Below are 16,463 nucleotides of genomic sequence, written 5' to 3'. Positions count from 1 at the left end.
CCTTCTGGAAAGAATGAAAATGAAGGGTGATGCAGATGTGAAGTGTGTATTATGATTTCTGATTTATTTTACGAATTGGTCATTTGCCACAGTGCTTAGGAATGACTGCAAGATAAAGCAAATCAAATATAAATTCACAATGCAGCGGGCAAAGTAGAAGTACACAGCAATGAGATCTAATATTGAAGAACAACAGTCGACTCCTGATCGTTAAGTTTCATAAAATAAAATTTATGTACGATTGATAAGAAATTAATTGATAAATTTGTCTTCAACTAAGTTTAAATGACATCGGTTTAATTGATTAGCTTGAATACGAAAGATAAGAGAATAACAAATTTAGCATACTAATCTAGCTTGAATGAGGATTGTTAGTGCAAGTTTCTATGTGCAAAATAAACATGTGAAAACTACACGAACTGGTAGATAAATGATTGCTATTTATCCCTTTTTTTTACTCAGTAAATGATTTAAGGATTAAAGATTAAAGCTGCTTGTACCTTTTAATAATTATTTTTGCGCTTTGGATACTCTATGCGTAATCTAGCTAGGAGTTTATTTCTTTCGAGCTTTCGAGCTGTTCCACCTTTATTTTATAAGGGAAAAAACAAGAAAGAAAGAAAACAAAAAAACAGTTTTTAATTCATGTTTAACAAACAATGTATTTATTTTAATTTCCCATTCTGTACCGGTTTTGAGTGATGGGTTTCGAATGCACAACTACTTTAAATTAATGATTTAATCAAAACAGACGGTCTATTCCCGTCTAAATGCAGTGGAGTTTATTTTCATTTTATTCTGTACTAAGTATTTTATTATAATCGTTATACCAAACATTTATACCAACATTTTACTGCTTCAGTTAGTATCCAACATTTCATTTAAATAACACTCAACTCAAGAAATTGATTGTATTGTGCCGAACAAATACAGGACTGATTGATAACGCATTTAATGGTTATCGGCTGGTATGCTCTCCAATAGAAAGCAATTAGCAAATTTATTTTTGATTGTAATAAGTTAATTGTCTTATTCTATAGGAAATTGTAAAATATGTTGCAACTATAAGATAACTTTGCCTCAGTAGACAGTTACATCGAAAACAAGAAAGGAATTAAGCTACTAAAAGTAAATGAATTTATAAATAATAACGTATCGACCATCAACGATATTCTTCGGCCGTGAACAGGAAGAAGCTCGCCAATAAGATCTATAATTTAATAAGAATTATTTGAATTGATTTGAAAGATTGGGTAAGGGAACAATGCGACGAAAATAAATTACATTATGGCTCGTGCAGGGTTCAGAAAACAGTCGCCAGCTTCGAAGATTCAGGTAGTTGAGCAGGTTTGCTAAAATAGGTTGATTGACTAACGATTGTAAATTTGGATAATAGCCAGAGCTGGACGATACACAAATTGTGAGTTTTGCATGACTCCATCTTAATAGAGTACAGCAAACATACTATGCATTCAGTATCCATACAGCTGCAAATAAAATGCACCATAAAGCGTACCCCACTACGTCTACAAGTCCTCCATGGCCATGAGTGTTGGACTATCTTTGGCGGTGTTTGTCAGCAAGGCAAGTGCAGAAGCAGAATAAACTACGAACTAGCAGAATTGTTTGGTGCAGCATACATCCTAATGATGGCGAAGGCAGGAAGGAAACGATGATTGGAGCACGTGATGAGGATGCAGGACTCGAACCCTACCAGGGAAGGGACTTGTCAGCGACCTTTTATTAGAGCTAAACCTCTGGACCCTGGAACTCTTTACCTATTAACATGGAAACGGGTACGCGACCTGAGCATGTCAACAATATTATTCCAGTTCTTATTCAATTCCTCAGTTAAAGAATATCTTCACAAGGGGTATTTTATCGTTATTTTATCCCAAGCAAGATATATCGTTTGGTGATATAACAATAACTCATTACAATGTAATAGCTTATTACAAAAATGACGTCACGCGAGCATTAAACCTTTCTAATAAATCGCCAATAGACAGCACCGGAAATGTGATAAAAGATGCTTACCTTTTTGTCTTACCTTGTCGTAAAGTGAGATAAAGTAAGGTTGCACTCAAAGAAAACTTCAACTCAATGAAGTAATTAAAGCAATAAAATGGTAATGATTGTTTACTCGTGTGCGTGTACCGATCGATACCGGTATTCAAATCCATCCTCCTACGACAAGAGGCAGTTTCGATGAGCGCCGGAGTGATTGGCATGATGGACCGCAGAGAAGAGTTTCCACAAACTTATCAAACCGATTTCGACGATTTATCGGACAGGTTCTACAGACTCTTGTTGCGGGGAGAGACGTGTACAATATCAAATATCGACGCAATTAGTTTACTTACAACTCGAAACGGAAGCGCAGCATATGACAGGTGAAGTGTTTCGATGTACAGCAGCAAATAATTCACGGTGTAATTATTTTCGAAACAAATGCTTTATTTTCATCTCCCATTTGAAATGTGACCTTTATTGCTGGCTGATTTTATAAAAGCAAACAATTCCTTGCTTTATTGTTATTTCTTTTTCTGCTTTATCCCTCGAGCAGCTGGTTTTGAGAAAGCAGTCTGTTGCCCACGCGGTAAGTGAATTGCCGCTTCGTCTTGGTGCGCATGTTCATAAAATTGCCTACATTAATTTAAGCCTATCGGGATGTTCGCTCTGAAGAAACGATTCGATTCGCGCCTGGTGCAACAAATAAAATATATTTACAACGAACTTCTTTGCCTCTTTATGCTTGCGGAACGTGCGGATCATTCTGTTTTATTTTCGGTAAGCATTGCTGGACTTCTTTTGCCATCATTTTAGCGAAGAAGAATTCCTTTCGAGCTAAATCGTCCTTGTTCTCTTTATTTACAAACAAAAACACCTGCTCCTGATCACAATGTTAGTTTGCTGATTTCATTTTCGAGTTTTCCTACTTTAAGCTAGCTTAGACGGTACGAGTTGTGGACATATTTGTTAAATTATGCTCTCACCTTCAAGTTTCGCTTACATTATGTACAGGAACACACTTACACACACAGCGTTGGCAGGTGAAGCCATGTATTACACCATCGTGGTCATGCCCTTGCTCAAGTTTTCCAAATGTTCCTTCGCTTTGATGCGCAACGTCGCGATCGAATTGGTGCGCATATCCGACGAGTGATGATGGTTGACCGTCATGTTGAGGGCGGCGGTAGCCGTTGTCGTTGTCGGTGCCGCTTTCGATGTGTCGGCTGTCGCGGGTGTATCGCTTTCCGAACCGGGATCAATCGGGGTCAGTTTGGCAATCTTCAATCCCGTCGGTGAGGGTGAATTTGGGCTGAGCGATTGGCCCAGATGCACCTGTGAGCCGGCTGTCGTGGCACCGGGCGGTGGAGAGCGTAACCCGGGTGGTGTGAGGGACAGGTTTTGCGGCGAAGAAATCGGTATGGTAATGGGGGTAGAACCGGCGGTGGGTGGTAACGGTGGAGGTTGCGAGCCGGCCAAACTTCCCATGGGACCCTCGAGAGGTGAATGGCGAGGTGTCGGGGGCTGTGGACCATGTGGACCCGGTTGGGGTTGATGCGGCATCGAGAGGTTCTGTGGACCGCCGAGGGATCCGTTAACGTGCGGAGGTGAAAGGCGCATACTGCCAGCTGCCATCTGGGGAGACATGGCCGCCATACTTTGAGGCGAGATGCGTAGATTCTGGGGTCCATTGGGGTGTCCCAGGCCGAGATTGGTCATGCCGAGATTGGACGGGTTGAGGCTGAGCGGAGGCGTCAAATAGCTCGGATAGACTCCTTGCGGGTGCGACAGGAACCCTACAAAACGCCGAAAACCCGTAAGAATGAATTATTTTTAAAACATTGCTGTTGATTTGAAGGTTCTTAAATTTATGTAAAAATTGCATATAATAAAAGATTGGTAATCTAAATTTGAAGGATTGTAGAATGGCTTAAAAAACCTCTAGAAAAAAAAAACATTTTTATAGTAAACTTTTATTACCATGTTAGAATGAAATAAATCTCTTTCGATAAGAAAACATTATTCACGTTAGTCTACTTCCTTAATTAAACGATCATTAACTTGCATTGGAAAACAAGCAAAAGCAAACAAAAAAAACCATTCCCGTTCAGCCACAAGCTTCCCAACTCATTATAATAACTCCCAAGCGCTCAAGGCACCGAATTGCCGTTGGATAGTTACCTGGTAGTGCCGATAGCAGGGGTGGTGACAACCAAGGATCGACCGGAAGATTACCACCGTTGCAGGACAGCCGGTGAGGAAGCTGCGAGAAGTGGGACAACCCTAGCCTCAGGCTTTCCGACTTCTCCTGCCGGCGCCATTTTGCTCGTCGATTTTGAAACCAAACCTGTACAGCGAAACGAAACGAAGAAAACGCACACAACGTGAGCATTGGGTGGGAAAATTAATGAAATTATTTTTCATTTATGAGCGTTTAATTACATTTTCACGAGCGCCCCGGACTGTGTGATGGTGCACAAAGGGAAAGAAAATTCCGGGATGTATGGTGGAAAAGGTGGGAAAGTGAAAAAAAACCGCCTTAAGATAAGGTTCGGCTAGTTGCTTTCCGACCGTTTTCATTACGATGGTTGGCGGGAGTGGTGGGGTTGGACAAAATGGGGAGGATTATGAAAAGCGCAAGAATGGTTAATTGCATGATTCTTTGCTGGAAAGTGGCGGATAAAGTTGACATTTTACTGTCTGTGTGTGTGTGTGTGTTTGTGACGGATGAAATAAGGATAGATTGGCATAAATTTTAAAAAAGTATGTACAAGAAAAAAACTTTAATGAGTTATCACATAAAACCATAATAGAAAGGGAAAATGCAAAGGAGGAATTGTCCTAAATTAATTTCATATCTCTGTATCTAGTAAACGAAAATAAAAAAGAAACCAAAGAACCCCCCACCCCCTTCCTATACCACAAGTAACAAAGTTATAAAATCAATCACAAAAAATTTAAACTGATGACAGTTGCATAAAGCAGTTAACAAACACGGGGGTGGCAAAGAAATGCAATTAGTTCCCTATGTTTTCCATGAAATTTCCGCCGCAAACAAGGGAACGGAAACAGACGGTAAAAGAAACGCACCTAGCAATCGCGATCTAGTGTGCCAGGATCGGTGAAAATCCACTGAGCTACTCATCCCAACGAAGCAGCAGACGGTTATTTACACATCGACGATATTCAGCTGTTCAGCAATGCAAATTAAAACTAAATTAATTCCGTGAATTAAATAATTAATTTAACCATCAAATTCGCTACGCCATCCCTGTCGCCACCTTTGACAGTAGACGCTGCCACGGAATCGATCGCTTTATCTAGCGTAGGTTTCTTGTTCCGACTGCGCCGATGGAGACATTTTCCGCCACCGGGCGCCTCCATCACGTGTCGGGGAGGCCCGAGTCCGTAAGCATTCTAATTAGTGCGCGAAGTAATTGGTTTGGCTCGGCGGCAGATTTTCCGCTGCAGGAAACCGTGGTGTGCCACTCCGCTGCAAAGCTTTGTGCCGTTCCGGAATGGAAAAGGAATCTGTCAATTAGGTCAGGCCGGAAGGTTTGCGCTGTTCCAGAAATACTCTGACCGGTTACGGCTGTCTCACCTTTTAAAGAAGGAAAGAGCAGGAAGGTGGCCGATGGACACTAATTACCTCCCGATCGGGCTGGAATGCGACGGTCGACCGTTCGAAGTGAGAATGGCGTCGCCTCAGCGCTCATTAGCGCTTTTGTGGCATCTAATTGCTCGTCTAATCCAATCAATTAATCTAGCAATTTGTGCTCATTACTAGTGCCGAGCCTTGGGTTGCGAGTTATGTCTTCTAATCTGCAAAGCAAAAATTACCGCCCAGATGTACTAAATCAGTTTGGTTTGTACTGCTGCAACCCAAGGCATGACAGAACGTTGTGACAGTCGGTCCGATCATTAAGTGCTACTAACAAACTAGCGTCTGGATGGGTGTTTAGCCAGTGGAATACGAATTCCAAATAATAAGCTAAATCTTCGTTTGAGTGCGCATTGTACATGGGGAACGGAATTTGAATGAATGCCAAGATTGGCAACTTTTCCCTCGTCTCCTACTCGGCGTCATGTTGATTCTCTCACATTCAACGACTGTTGGTGACAGTTTTAGCAGGAAAGAAAATTGGCTTCACTGCCGGCTTTAAGACTTTTTTTGTTGGGGAGGATTTTTTTCCAAACTCATACATTCTTGGATTGGATATGAGCCTATTGAGGGTTAATTTAATTTTTATCAAAACGTTTTATTCCTGAAGAAAGATTACATCAGCGAGGTGATCCAACAGATCACCCGAATCATCAGAATATAATTACAACATCTAATTATTTTATCGGATAACGTCTTCTTTGTATTGGGATCTTGGAAGTGTTGTTAATGTTTAAGTTTTTCAGCAAACATTAAACGAATGGAAAAGAAAAACGACACGACAATTCCATTTCCACTCGATATGGATCACCACACACCGCACAATAATTCCAATCGCACACAAAACGTCCCCAAGAGCCAAATTAAATAGTAAAACGGCACCGAACCTAAGTGTCACGGTGTTCTGAAAATGGCCACCCATCCTGCCGGGTATCTGGTTGGTGCCTTGATTGCTGTCAACTATCTACCGGCGGCGTCTCGTCCACCAGCCTCGGTTCTGTGATTTAGTTTAATTAAAATGCAGTGTAAATACTGATCGAAAAGTTTTAATTACATTTGCATAATAGTTTCGCTTCGAATGCTGGCAGCACCAAACACCATGCTGGTCTCCCATCCCAACTACAGCAGCAGGACCCGGTTGGGTTGGGATTCGTTGTAGAAAATCTGCGCAAATCAAACTATCTCCCTCCAGCCGGAACGACAACTCAATTCGGCCGCCGTAAACAGTTTCCCCCGCACACACACACACACACACACACACACACATCCAAATCTCGACCTAAGCTAAACTGACTCTTTCAAATTGGATCCGCTTTTTGTCACTGCAGAACAGGATTGAAACTGTATTTCATTTCGCTTTACGGCAAATGGGAACGTTTCGGATCCATCATTCCCCAAAAACCAACAACGCACGGGGTCCAGGGAAAAACGGGACCGAAAATGGCAAAACAATAACCCACACCGGCGCTCGGGAAGCAATGGAAGGGATATTGTTTTGTTTTAAATGTGCGGGATTCGACAGCGGTGGGCAACAACACCACCCGGATCGGTAAAACTATCCTCAACTCATTTACATACCCTGTTTGTGGTACGGACGCGTACGGTTCTTCCTACGTTTGCTAGCAAACTAAATAATTTCTTCGGTAAACGATTTCGATCATAGCAGGCGTTGTCGAGCACGTTGACGTCGTCGTTGTGGGGCATTGGTTACGTTTTAAAATCAATTTTAACTACAAATCATCCACAAAACCGACGCTGCGAACAGTTGGGATTAGATTATGAAAATATTCCATTTCCAAACGGGACAGCACCGAGCAGCAATGCGTTGTGTACGGCTAACGCCACCAACTAGGACGACTTCTATTCGGAGATTCGCAAACGATCCCGGCAAACCCGGAACCTTCACATCGGTAGATTCAATTAAAATGGTTATTTCATGCCATAGTTTCAATTATGGTCCGGTTTGTTCTGCTCTTGTGCGCAGCGTTCTGCATTCGATCGGTTCGGTTGTACGAACCGGTGCGTTGCCAGCCGTGTCCTATGATGAGGGGGGAAAACGTTGCGGCCATATTTCTTGCAAGTTGCAACGCATTCGGGATTGAAAAAAATCCTCACCACAATCTTCATCCCTGCCCTTCCCCAGGCGAAAGTAAACTCATTTCATTTAGTGTGCAGCTTCATACATTTGAAATATAGGGGCGTTTGATATTGTATTTTTTCGTTGTTGGGGGGCTTTTGTTTCTCCGGAAAAATGACTTCTTTTCGTACGGATCGTGTGCACCGTGTGCTTTTGATAGTGAGGAAGCGAGCAAACAAAAACCATCCAGCCTCCGGTACCAGTCGCTTAAAGTGAAAGAACAAAAAAGATGGCCCTGTTTTCCGGTACCGTACGCTATTGATGTTTATTGCATCAAGCGTGTCCATTTTTGTCAACATTCATGTCACCCCCACTTGGTTTGGATCATCATGGAAACCAGTGAACCTGTCGCGTTTTGGGGCAGGAACCAGAAATTCATTTGCCATCCGTCAGCCGCACCGGAGCAGGGAAAGAGAGATTGCGCCGAGCGATGCGTTCATTTTATTTCGAAGGACCACGGGTCCGGTATGCTGAGAACCGGTGAATGGCGGAAGGTGAAACATTTAGGTTGAATTTAGCCACAGGCACAGGTTCGGTTTGGCGCGTACGCATAGGAAACGTTTCATTTCATCTTTCACTCATTCCATTACACCCCAGCCCTCGGGTTGGTGGTCAGTTTTTATTTGAAGGCTTTTAGCAAAACTACCGGCCATCTATCTGGAAAAAGGACGCACCAAAGGCCGGGGAGACTTTTTTTCGGTTGTTGTTGAATGTCTACGAGCTCCCAGGAACCAATCAGCACCAAACAAGATAGGTCCCGGTCGATTCCAATATCGTTTCCGTCGCTGTGCATTGTGAGCGACGTAGGTTTTTTTCCCTTCTCTTTTGGGGGTTCTCATTCGGTTTTTAAAAAGTTCATTTGAGGTTTTGTACATTCGTTGTGTATGGTCCTATTTTTTATTCTCTTCCATTAGAAGCTTGGGCCCATTTCGCGTAACAATGAAATAAGAACAATTGATGAACCTCGGTACCAGAGTCGATTGACTGTGAGATGCGAACATGCGAACAGGTTTCGCCAAAATTGGGAAATTCGCGTTTCCTTTCTGTGGCTAGTAAAGGACACGGCATGCTTTTTTATCGTCAACGGTTTTCATTTGCTGATTGAAACGATGCAACGGAATCCGAAGGAACTGAGTGAAATATTGAGCAATAAACGAATGTTTCATAAAAGTTAAATAATGTTCCAAAAAAAAAAATTTACATAAATGAAGGGAAGTTTTCGTAAGAAATCTTACCAAACTAAGTCTGTTTTTGTTTTAGGATTTATTTGGTTTATAAAAAGATAAGGTCACTCACAAACAATCCATACGTTCGAACGATTTTCAAACCCCGGTTATTCGATCTTCTATCGATTGTTTATGTTTCTCTGGATAATCTCTCTGAACTGACATTAGACATGGCATTACAGCGTGGAACTGAATTTATGTCTAAATATTAAAGAAGTCATTAACAATGACGCAGACATAACTTGGCAGTATAATCTTTGATCAACAAAAGAGGACAATGGCATCATAGCATGATTACCTCCATAAATAACTCTAAAACGCTCAGTACGTGGAAGAATGTTAGCTCTTTAAGGCCCTAAGCGAAGAGTACAAGCAAAGTAGCGTTAGTAGCACGGGAGAGTAGAACTCTTCATTTACTACATTAAATATAATAAGTCTAGTTTATTGCGTTAATAAAACCTTGTATAAACCATGTATAATCAATTAAACTAGTGATCAATCGTAGGAAATATATCAGAAAATGCTATAAAATTAACACCTGAAATAACTAACGCTTTTTAAAGTAGCAGTTTAAATGACTAGAAGTTTAGTATAAGTGAAAACATTTCATACTTAAGGAGAGATAAATTACATTTTTAACAAATCCTTCAAAATGTTTACCAACAAAGCTCAAGAAATAAATAAAAAAAAGGTTATAGAAAACAGATAATAGTACATATACATCTTCAAATGATTTCTTAAAGCGAAAATGTGTATCTAAAAATCAAGCCCTTCATAACGATATCATACTTCTCCCCCAAAAGTTTATATAATTCAATCAAATTAAGATGTCATGTCAAAACAAACAAACCCCGCCTCGAACACAAAAGCACATTGGCAAACGAGAAAAAAAATGCAACAAATTAATTTTTCGCTTACAACCAATTTCCCATATTTTGCTCGAGAATGTTGGCGTTGTTTGTGCACATTTAGTTTTTTTTCTCTCCCATCCATCGAACTGATGCTCTTGATCCAATCACTGTCCTAATCAGCGATTCCATCAGCCTATGCCATGCACTGTTCCGCCCGTTCATGGCCCACATACGGCTGGTTGTAACAGCTTAAATTATACGTTGCCTGCACGATGGGTAGCCTGTCTCCTTTTCGCTCACCGTTCGATGGCACTTCAAAAGGACACTGAACATCAACCGGGCGCGTGTCCTTCGTTTGACATCGACAAGCTGTTTGTCGCTCACGATTTGTTGGTTGATGTACCTTTCTTTCTACCTCTGTTCGGTATTTCGCCCGATAAGAAAGAGTAGGTCGTCCTGTGCCTTGAAGGAACGCGTGCAGTAACATCTACGCCGACGTAAAGCGATGGCAGAGCCTGTCCGTCCTTCCCCGGGGGCATCGGAGCCGCGGGAGTAAATAAAGGGAAAACGGACACCGACGGGTGGTTCAACATCCGAGAGCATAAAGCGACCGAGATAATCGAACACCGCGCATGCCCTGGGGCTAGTGGTTCTCACACCTCCCCTTGATCGCGTGGCACTTACACCCGGAGAGAAAGAGAGCGTTACCTAGCGTCAGCTTACAGCGTACAATGGCCAGCGGAAATTAAAAGCAATTTTGTGCTCAATGACGTACCGCTGGCAATGGCGACATCTACCACCATTAGCCGAGATTCTAAAACCTCCAAAGCGCAGTGGCACATTAGCTGGCTTCCTGTGCAAACGATCGATTCGGGTGGAGGCAATCATCGTTAAAAATCCCACGAGATGTTTCGAGGTCAGTAAGATCCAAAGAATAAACACACACACGGCCGCAAACAACCGGCTCAACGACGGAGGTCTTGTTAACGGGAGCATGTCGTCAGCTATTAAATTAGTCCACGTTCTATGCCCCTCTGTAAGCTCACCCAATGGCGTGTAGCTTGGCCTAAAGATGGAATGGATTACACAAACACACACACAACGACATACACATTGCCCCATAACCCGCGTAACACGGAAGGTTGACCAAACAGTCCTTTCACACACGGGAGTCATAAACAGTTATTAGAGGGTTAATTAAACACTTGCCACGTGGCCTGCCAACTCCCGAGATGCCACACGGTGTCGTAGTTTCAGTATGACTTGTGGACGGGGAAAAAACGCACCCTGCGACTCGCACCAGGAAGAGATCATGTTCGTTGGCCATACCGTACGTGGGAAGCAGAGTGGTCATAAACAATGAAAGGGCGAACCATTGCACACGCTCCGATAGCTACTGGCGTTTATCGCCTCCGGGGACTTGTTTCCTTCAATATGTCACCCTTGTCGGGACCTTTCGCCCGTGTTTCGACCACCTTTCCGGTGCAATCTTACTCCAGGTCTGTGTGGCTACAAAATGTGCGCACTGCGAGGAGTTTAGCTAAAAACACCCCTCAAGCGATTTTGAAACCCCCTCAAATCGAACTTTCTGATTCTTCTACGCGCGCTTTTCACTGCGCCAACGTTTCTTTCCTGTTTTTTGACTGTTGATTTTTCCCACCTTTTGATGCATCAGCAACACCGACGGCACTAAACCGGTGCAAGAAACCAATCGGAAAGAAAAGTCTCCTTTTTGCGCGTGGAAAATGTGGTTCAGGCGGAACATTTCGATGATCCCCTAACACACGTCCCGGGAAATCGTTTATTTGTAGGCACTTTCAGTCTACCTCGCTGAATGTGTTCCAGTTCCAGGCAGAATAATGCACCGCTTTTGGCAGTGCAGCGGCACAAGAAAACAAGTCTCAACATTCTGAACACTGAGCGTCTTTGGGCGTTAACACAATGCCGAGTGTCGAATGCCATCCGTTTGCTATCTAACAAAAAATTGAAGTTTTGTTTTCTTACCGGCAGACGGCCATTCTGGTGCTGTGCAACTCTCCTGCGACCTGAGAAGCATCTCACAAAAGGGTGAACATATGCGTAAGAATCACCTTTTTGATTTCTACACTTCGGTACTGATAATTGAAGGAAAACCGTCTGGCACAATCCGGAACAAGCCGGGACTCGTCTTGCCTAACGGTGCCGCACCGTGTTGTCCATTTATCGGGCAGTTTCCGGTGGAAAAAGAACAAGCCTGGGAAAAAACGGGCTGTCTCACACTTGAGCAACTAAAATTAAGCTGTCAAATGCAAATGGTAGGACGAGGCAAAGCTTCAACTGCAGCGAGCATACCCGGTGTGTGTCCGGGTATGTGATATTGATTGTTATCGTACGGTTTTGATCTTTCGCACTCTGTGAACAATAGGGGACACTGCATCACGATGCTGTTTGAATTTCTGTTGCGTGGTTTTCCATTCCGTTTCTTACTCTTTTCCAGCAACAAAAAGAAAAGAAATTTGAGAAGGAGCACAATCCTTGGATTGATGTTATGGAAATGATCGCTATTTAGTAAAACTTTAAATAATATTGAAAGTATTAAAATTCTTTCATGTTTTGTTTTTGCGCGTAATATAATAAGCAGTTTGATGTGGAAGAAATTATTTTTGGACTTAACTTATTCAATTTGACTTAATAACTTAATGAGATTAGATTTAGGGTATTACCATGAGTCACTGCAAGTGCCCTCGCATATACTACCAGGGTTGCCGAGAAGATAACTTTAGTGTATCGGTTTAAAGAAACTATTGCATGAGCTAGCTCAGCGTTGCATCACAAATGGAAAAATATTTAAGTACCTTACTGGAGTCCAAAGTCTAGATCAATGAAATCCCATGAAATGAAATGTTTGACAAGCTTTTTTACATTAAAAAGGCGAATAAACAATTAACAGAACTGAAGAATAAATTATCCTTTTAATTCGAAAAACCATAGTTGGTTGACGTGCAAACACAATTATATAAAAGAGCCATTAAACCTCAGGGCATCTTTAATGCACTCGAATCAATATTATAAACAATCACCAAGCAAATACGTGCTTAATTGAGATCACGCTTCACCCTTCGGCATTGCCAATCACAATCATACAAGCAAAAATCATACAAAGAACACGATCATGTTGGGCTGTACGTATCATCATCAACGTGTTTACATTCCCATCCCAAGTGTACCATGTTACCGTCCGAAACCATGTAACTAATGCTTCCTTCTTGGTGCAGGGGGAAAAATGCCCAAAGACCCAAATGACGCTGCAGTTGTGAAGTGTGATCGGAAAGGTGCGATAATGGTGATTATGGCAAGGTGACATGTAACGCAGGATATTTATCAACAATGCAACACACTAGAGAAAGCGAAAAGACAACAACAAAACATACAACAACGACGATGTAGTTCGTTTTTGTTGTAGCACACCCCTCAAACCATGGCATAGCAGCACACCCTTAAGCTAAGCAACAGCATGAACATCCTGAATGAGGATCCGGTGCTGATTGAATTGAGTCTACGAGTGCAGAAAACACAGGAATAAAGTGGTTTCGGTAAAGATCCTTTCGCTCCGGTGGGATTATTAAAGCAACAAAAAAAACGAACGATGTTTATCTCTTACCATTCAGGCAATTACGGTCGAATGACATTGAATAGAAAAAGGTGAATGGCGGGAAAAATGATATGTTGTTTGGTTTTGGAAAAAGGAACAAACCCCTAGCACGATTGGTTTTTTGTTCCTTTACAACATCCTTTTTTGTTTGATATTTGTTTGATTTAAATTAGACACTAACGATCGTATCGACAATCGCAACTAATAAGTGTCATGCACTAATCTGTCTTTTGACATCATGGATTGATCACGTATACTTCACTGCTGAACAATTTATAATGCGCACTTCAACTGGAAACAAAAATAGAACAAACAAATTTGCCTCTTCCATCCGTCAGCCGGTGCTTCCAATACAGACCTTTCGACTCCATTGTTGACAGCAGAGCATACTCGAATGTGAAGGACTCTTCATCCTTTTTCCTTTTTTCTCCTTTGGTCTCCAATTCTCCATATGTTCCCAACGGAGTCCAACAACACAACGACGGAGAGCACATGAGAGCCTTTTCAATGACGAGTGCGCTAAACTAATTAAACTCTTGACGCATGTGCCCTACCGGATTCCTGGCCGACGCTTCATCGTGACGTCCAACGTGCTGGCAAGATGAAATCGGGAATCCGTTTCATTGCCGCTGCCATCTGAGCCGAACGGTGTTGCATGCCCGAATCGCCGGTGAAGGATATAGCGCACGGTTTGGCAGTGTTTAAACCGTCGGTACCGTCGGCATCGGTACCGTAATTGGAGACGGTTGTGCGCGGACAGTGTTCCGCGAGGCTGCTATTTATGATCTTTTGCTACCATACTGTAGAATGTACCGTCCTGGTGAATAATTAGCGCATGCGATGGAGGGGGTAAAAGGCGGCTTAGCTTTAAATGGCACCAGGCGGGTCTCCAGAAGCCAGCTGGCTGGAAACGATGCCCGATGAGGCTGTCCAATTGTGAGAAAAGCGGTACGTTTGACATCATCTTTATCATATCGTGCGCCGAGGCTTTCATGTTAGCCGCAGTGTTGGCCAAATATGTTCCGACAAAAGGAACATTTTGCGAATGGTATTGAAGAGTGAAATGGAACTTTACTGTAAAATGCATTCAATCTGACAGTACAAAAAATAGTACCTAAAACAATAGCACATTATTCATAACAATAAAAACCAATCAGACGAATATAATTGAACATCCCACTGTACAGAAGCAAGTGTTTTGCACAAAAAAGAAATCCCCTCTGGCAGACAAATAAAATGGCAAATCATCATCAGTGCCAAAATTGATCATTCGATTCGCACGACCTTGGGTGACCGCAATTCATTCGCAACATTGATCTTTACTAGCAAAGCGCTGGGAATTTGGCAAAATGTTTTTGACGGCCTGCGTTAAGATGAGAGAGCATACAAAAAAAAGAAAAACCTTTAAGGGTATTTTTCCATTCTCTTCCCCAAGACCGGACACCCAACAAATGCTAAGCGATTGAGTTGTTTATTTTTATCCTAATAGTGCAATGTGTTCGTCAGTTTTTGCTTCGTTTATTGGGGTTGCTTCCATTGGAAAAGTCGTTAATAACCGCGAAGAATCGGTTTTATGGCACGGTTTACTTTAATTGTTCACTCAATTTATCATCGGCACCCGTGGCAAAAAGATGTCACCTTGGGAATAATAGTTATTTGGATCGAGAAGTATGGCGAAAGATTTTATCGACGAAGAAAAATCATTTAATTGTATAAATAATAATAAATGTTAAAAGTTTCCGTAATTTTTCTATATTATAAAATTTGAGTTATACCTATTTTATAAATCTAGTTTTGTTCCCGTAATGTAACGAATCATATTAACGGTAACACGAATACTTTTGCATTAGTTAAAACTCGCACCCAATTACTTGGTTTATATTTGCTGTACGAATCCAATCGGTTTCGCATGGAATCCCAAAACAAAGAACCAAAATCGTCCTTCCAGGAACGAAGGGTGAGTTTAATAATTGTCAAATTATTTGCTAAGTACCAAACAAAACTCATTCCAGACGATGTTTGCCAAAGCAGCCGTGTATCGCGCGTAAAGCAAACACCTTTATCCCTCGTCAACCTTCCCACGTGCACAACCCCCGAAAGCCGGCGGTCGTGCGACAGTGGCAACGAATGCCACACGTCGTCGTCCTGTACGGAAGGGCGGCAGCACCTAAAAACCACTTTGAACTTCAACCATCCGAGAAGAACGGTTGATGGCGATGTTCATTTTATCGCCCTCACCTGCTTCTTCCGCAGTACTGGCTGATTCTTGGTTGGAAAACGATAAAATAAAGGCAGCAGCAGTATACGGAAAAAACGACAGACAGATTTTCCTCCCCAACACTTTGCAAAACACTGCCGGGTTTTGGGGTGGAAAATCTATAAGATTTTTTTTTGTTGTGTGCTCTGTGCGCTTTCGTTTTCATCGAAAAGATATTTCTTACGGCAGTCGAACCCCGGAGGGATGGAAACAATATTTCAATTTCATCCCCGTTCGGCTAGGAAAACAAACAGTGGAATAAGGAAGTCACTGATGCGCAAAACAAGAGCAGGGCGTGGACGAGGTAAAACGGTCAGCCGCCTGACACCCGCGTTGGCGAATAAAATGAAGAGGGTTCAGCTGTACCGAGTGACGGCCAAACACGGCAGAAACGGTGTGGTGTGAAGGATCCGTAACCGAAGTGTACCGATGCGGAATGGAATGAAACCGTTTGATTCGATGTGGCTTTTGCCGGGCGCTCACACGCTCACCTTCACGAAGCGACACATCAAATGAACTGCCGGTGCATGCTGCACGGGCACGTGCCGGTGGAATGTGCTGACAGGTGGTAATGGTGGTGGTGGTTAGCGATTGATTAAAAAACTATTTGCCACGACCCAGGCTAGAAATAGGTACCGCCTTTGAGGAGCGCAAATTGAGTGGCAAATTGATTTTTAATGAGGTAATAAG

General features: G+C 42.4%; 1 protein-coding gene across 1 annotated transcript in view; it reads right to left on the bottom strand.

The window, feature by feature from the left end:
* Nucleotides 1-3,066: 3,066 nt before the first annotated feature.
* LOC128711229 (retinal homeobox protein Rx) overlaps nucleotides 3,067-16,463 on the bottom strand; it is a 44,115-nt gene continuing 30,718 nt past the window's right edge. Inside the window, exons 5-6 of the mRNA XM_053806096.1 lie at nucleotides 4,195-4,357; nucleotides 3,067-3,827 (exon numbers count right to left, since the gene is read on the bottom strand). Of these exons, the coding sequence (XP_053662071.1) occupies nucleotides 3,067-3,827; nucleotides 4,195-4,357 (924 nt within the window). The remainder of the gene's footprint in view (nucleotides 3,828-4,194; nucleotides 4,358-16,463) is intronic.

This window comes from Anopheles marshallii, chromosome 3 (assembly GCF_943734725.1).
Source record: "Anopheles marshallii chromosome 3, idAnoMarsDA_429_01, whole genome shotgun sequence".
NCBI classification, from domain to species: Eukaryota; Metazoa; Arthropoda; class Insecta; order Diptera; family Culicidae; genus Anopheles; species Anopheles marshallii.
This window is presented reverse-complemented; position numbering and strand designations above follow the sequence as displayed.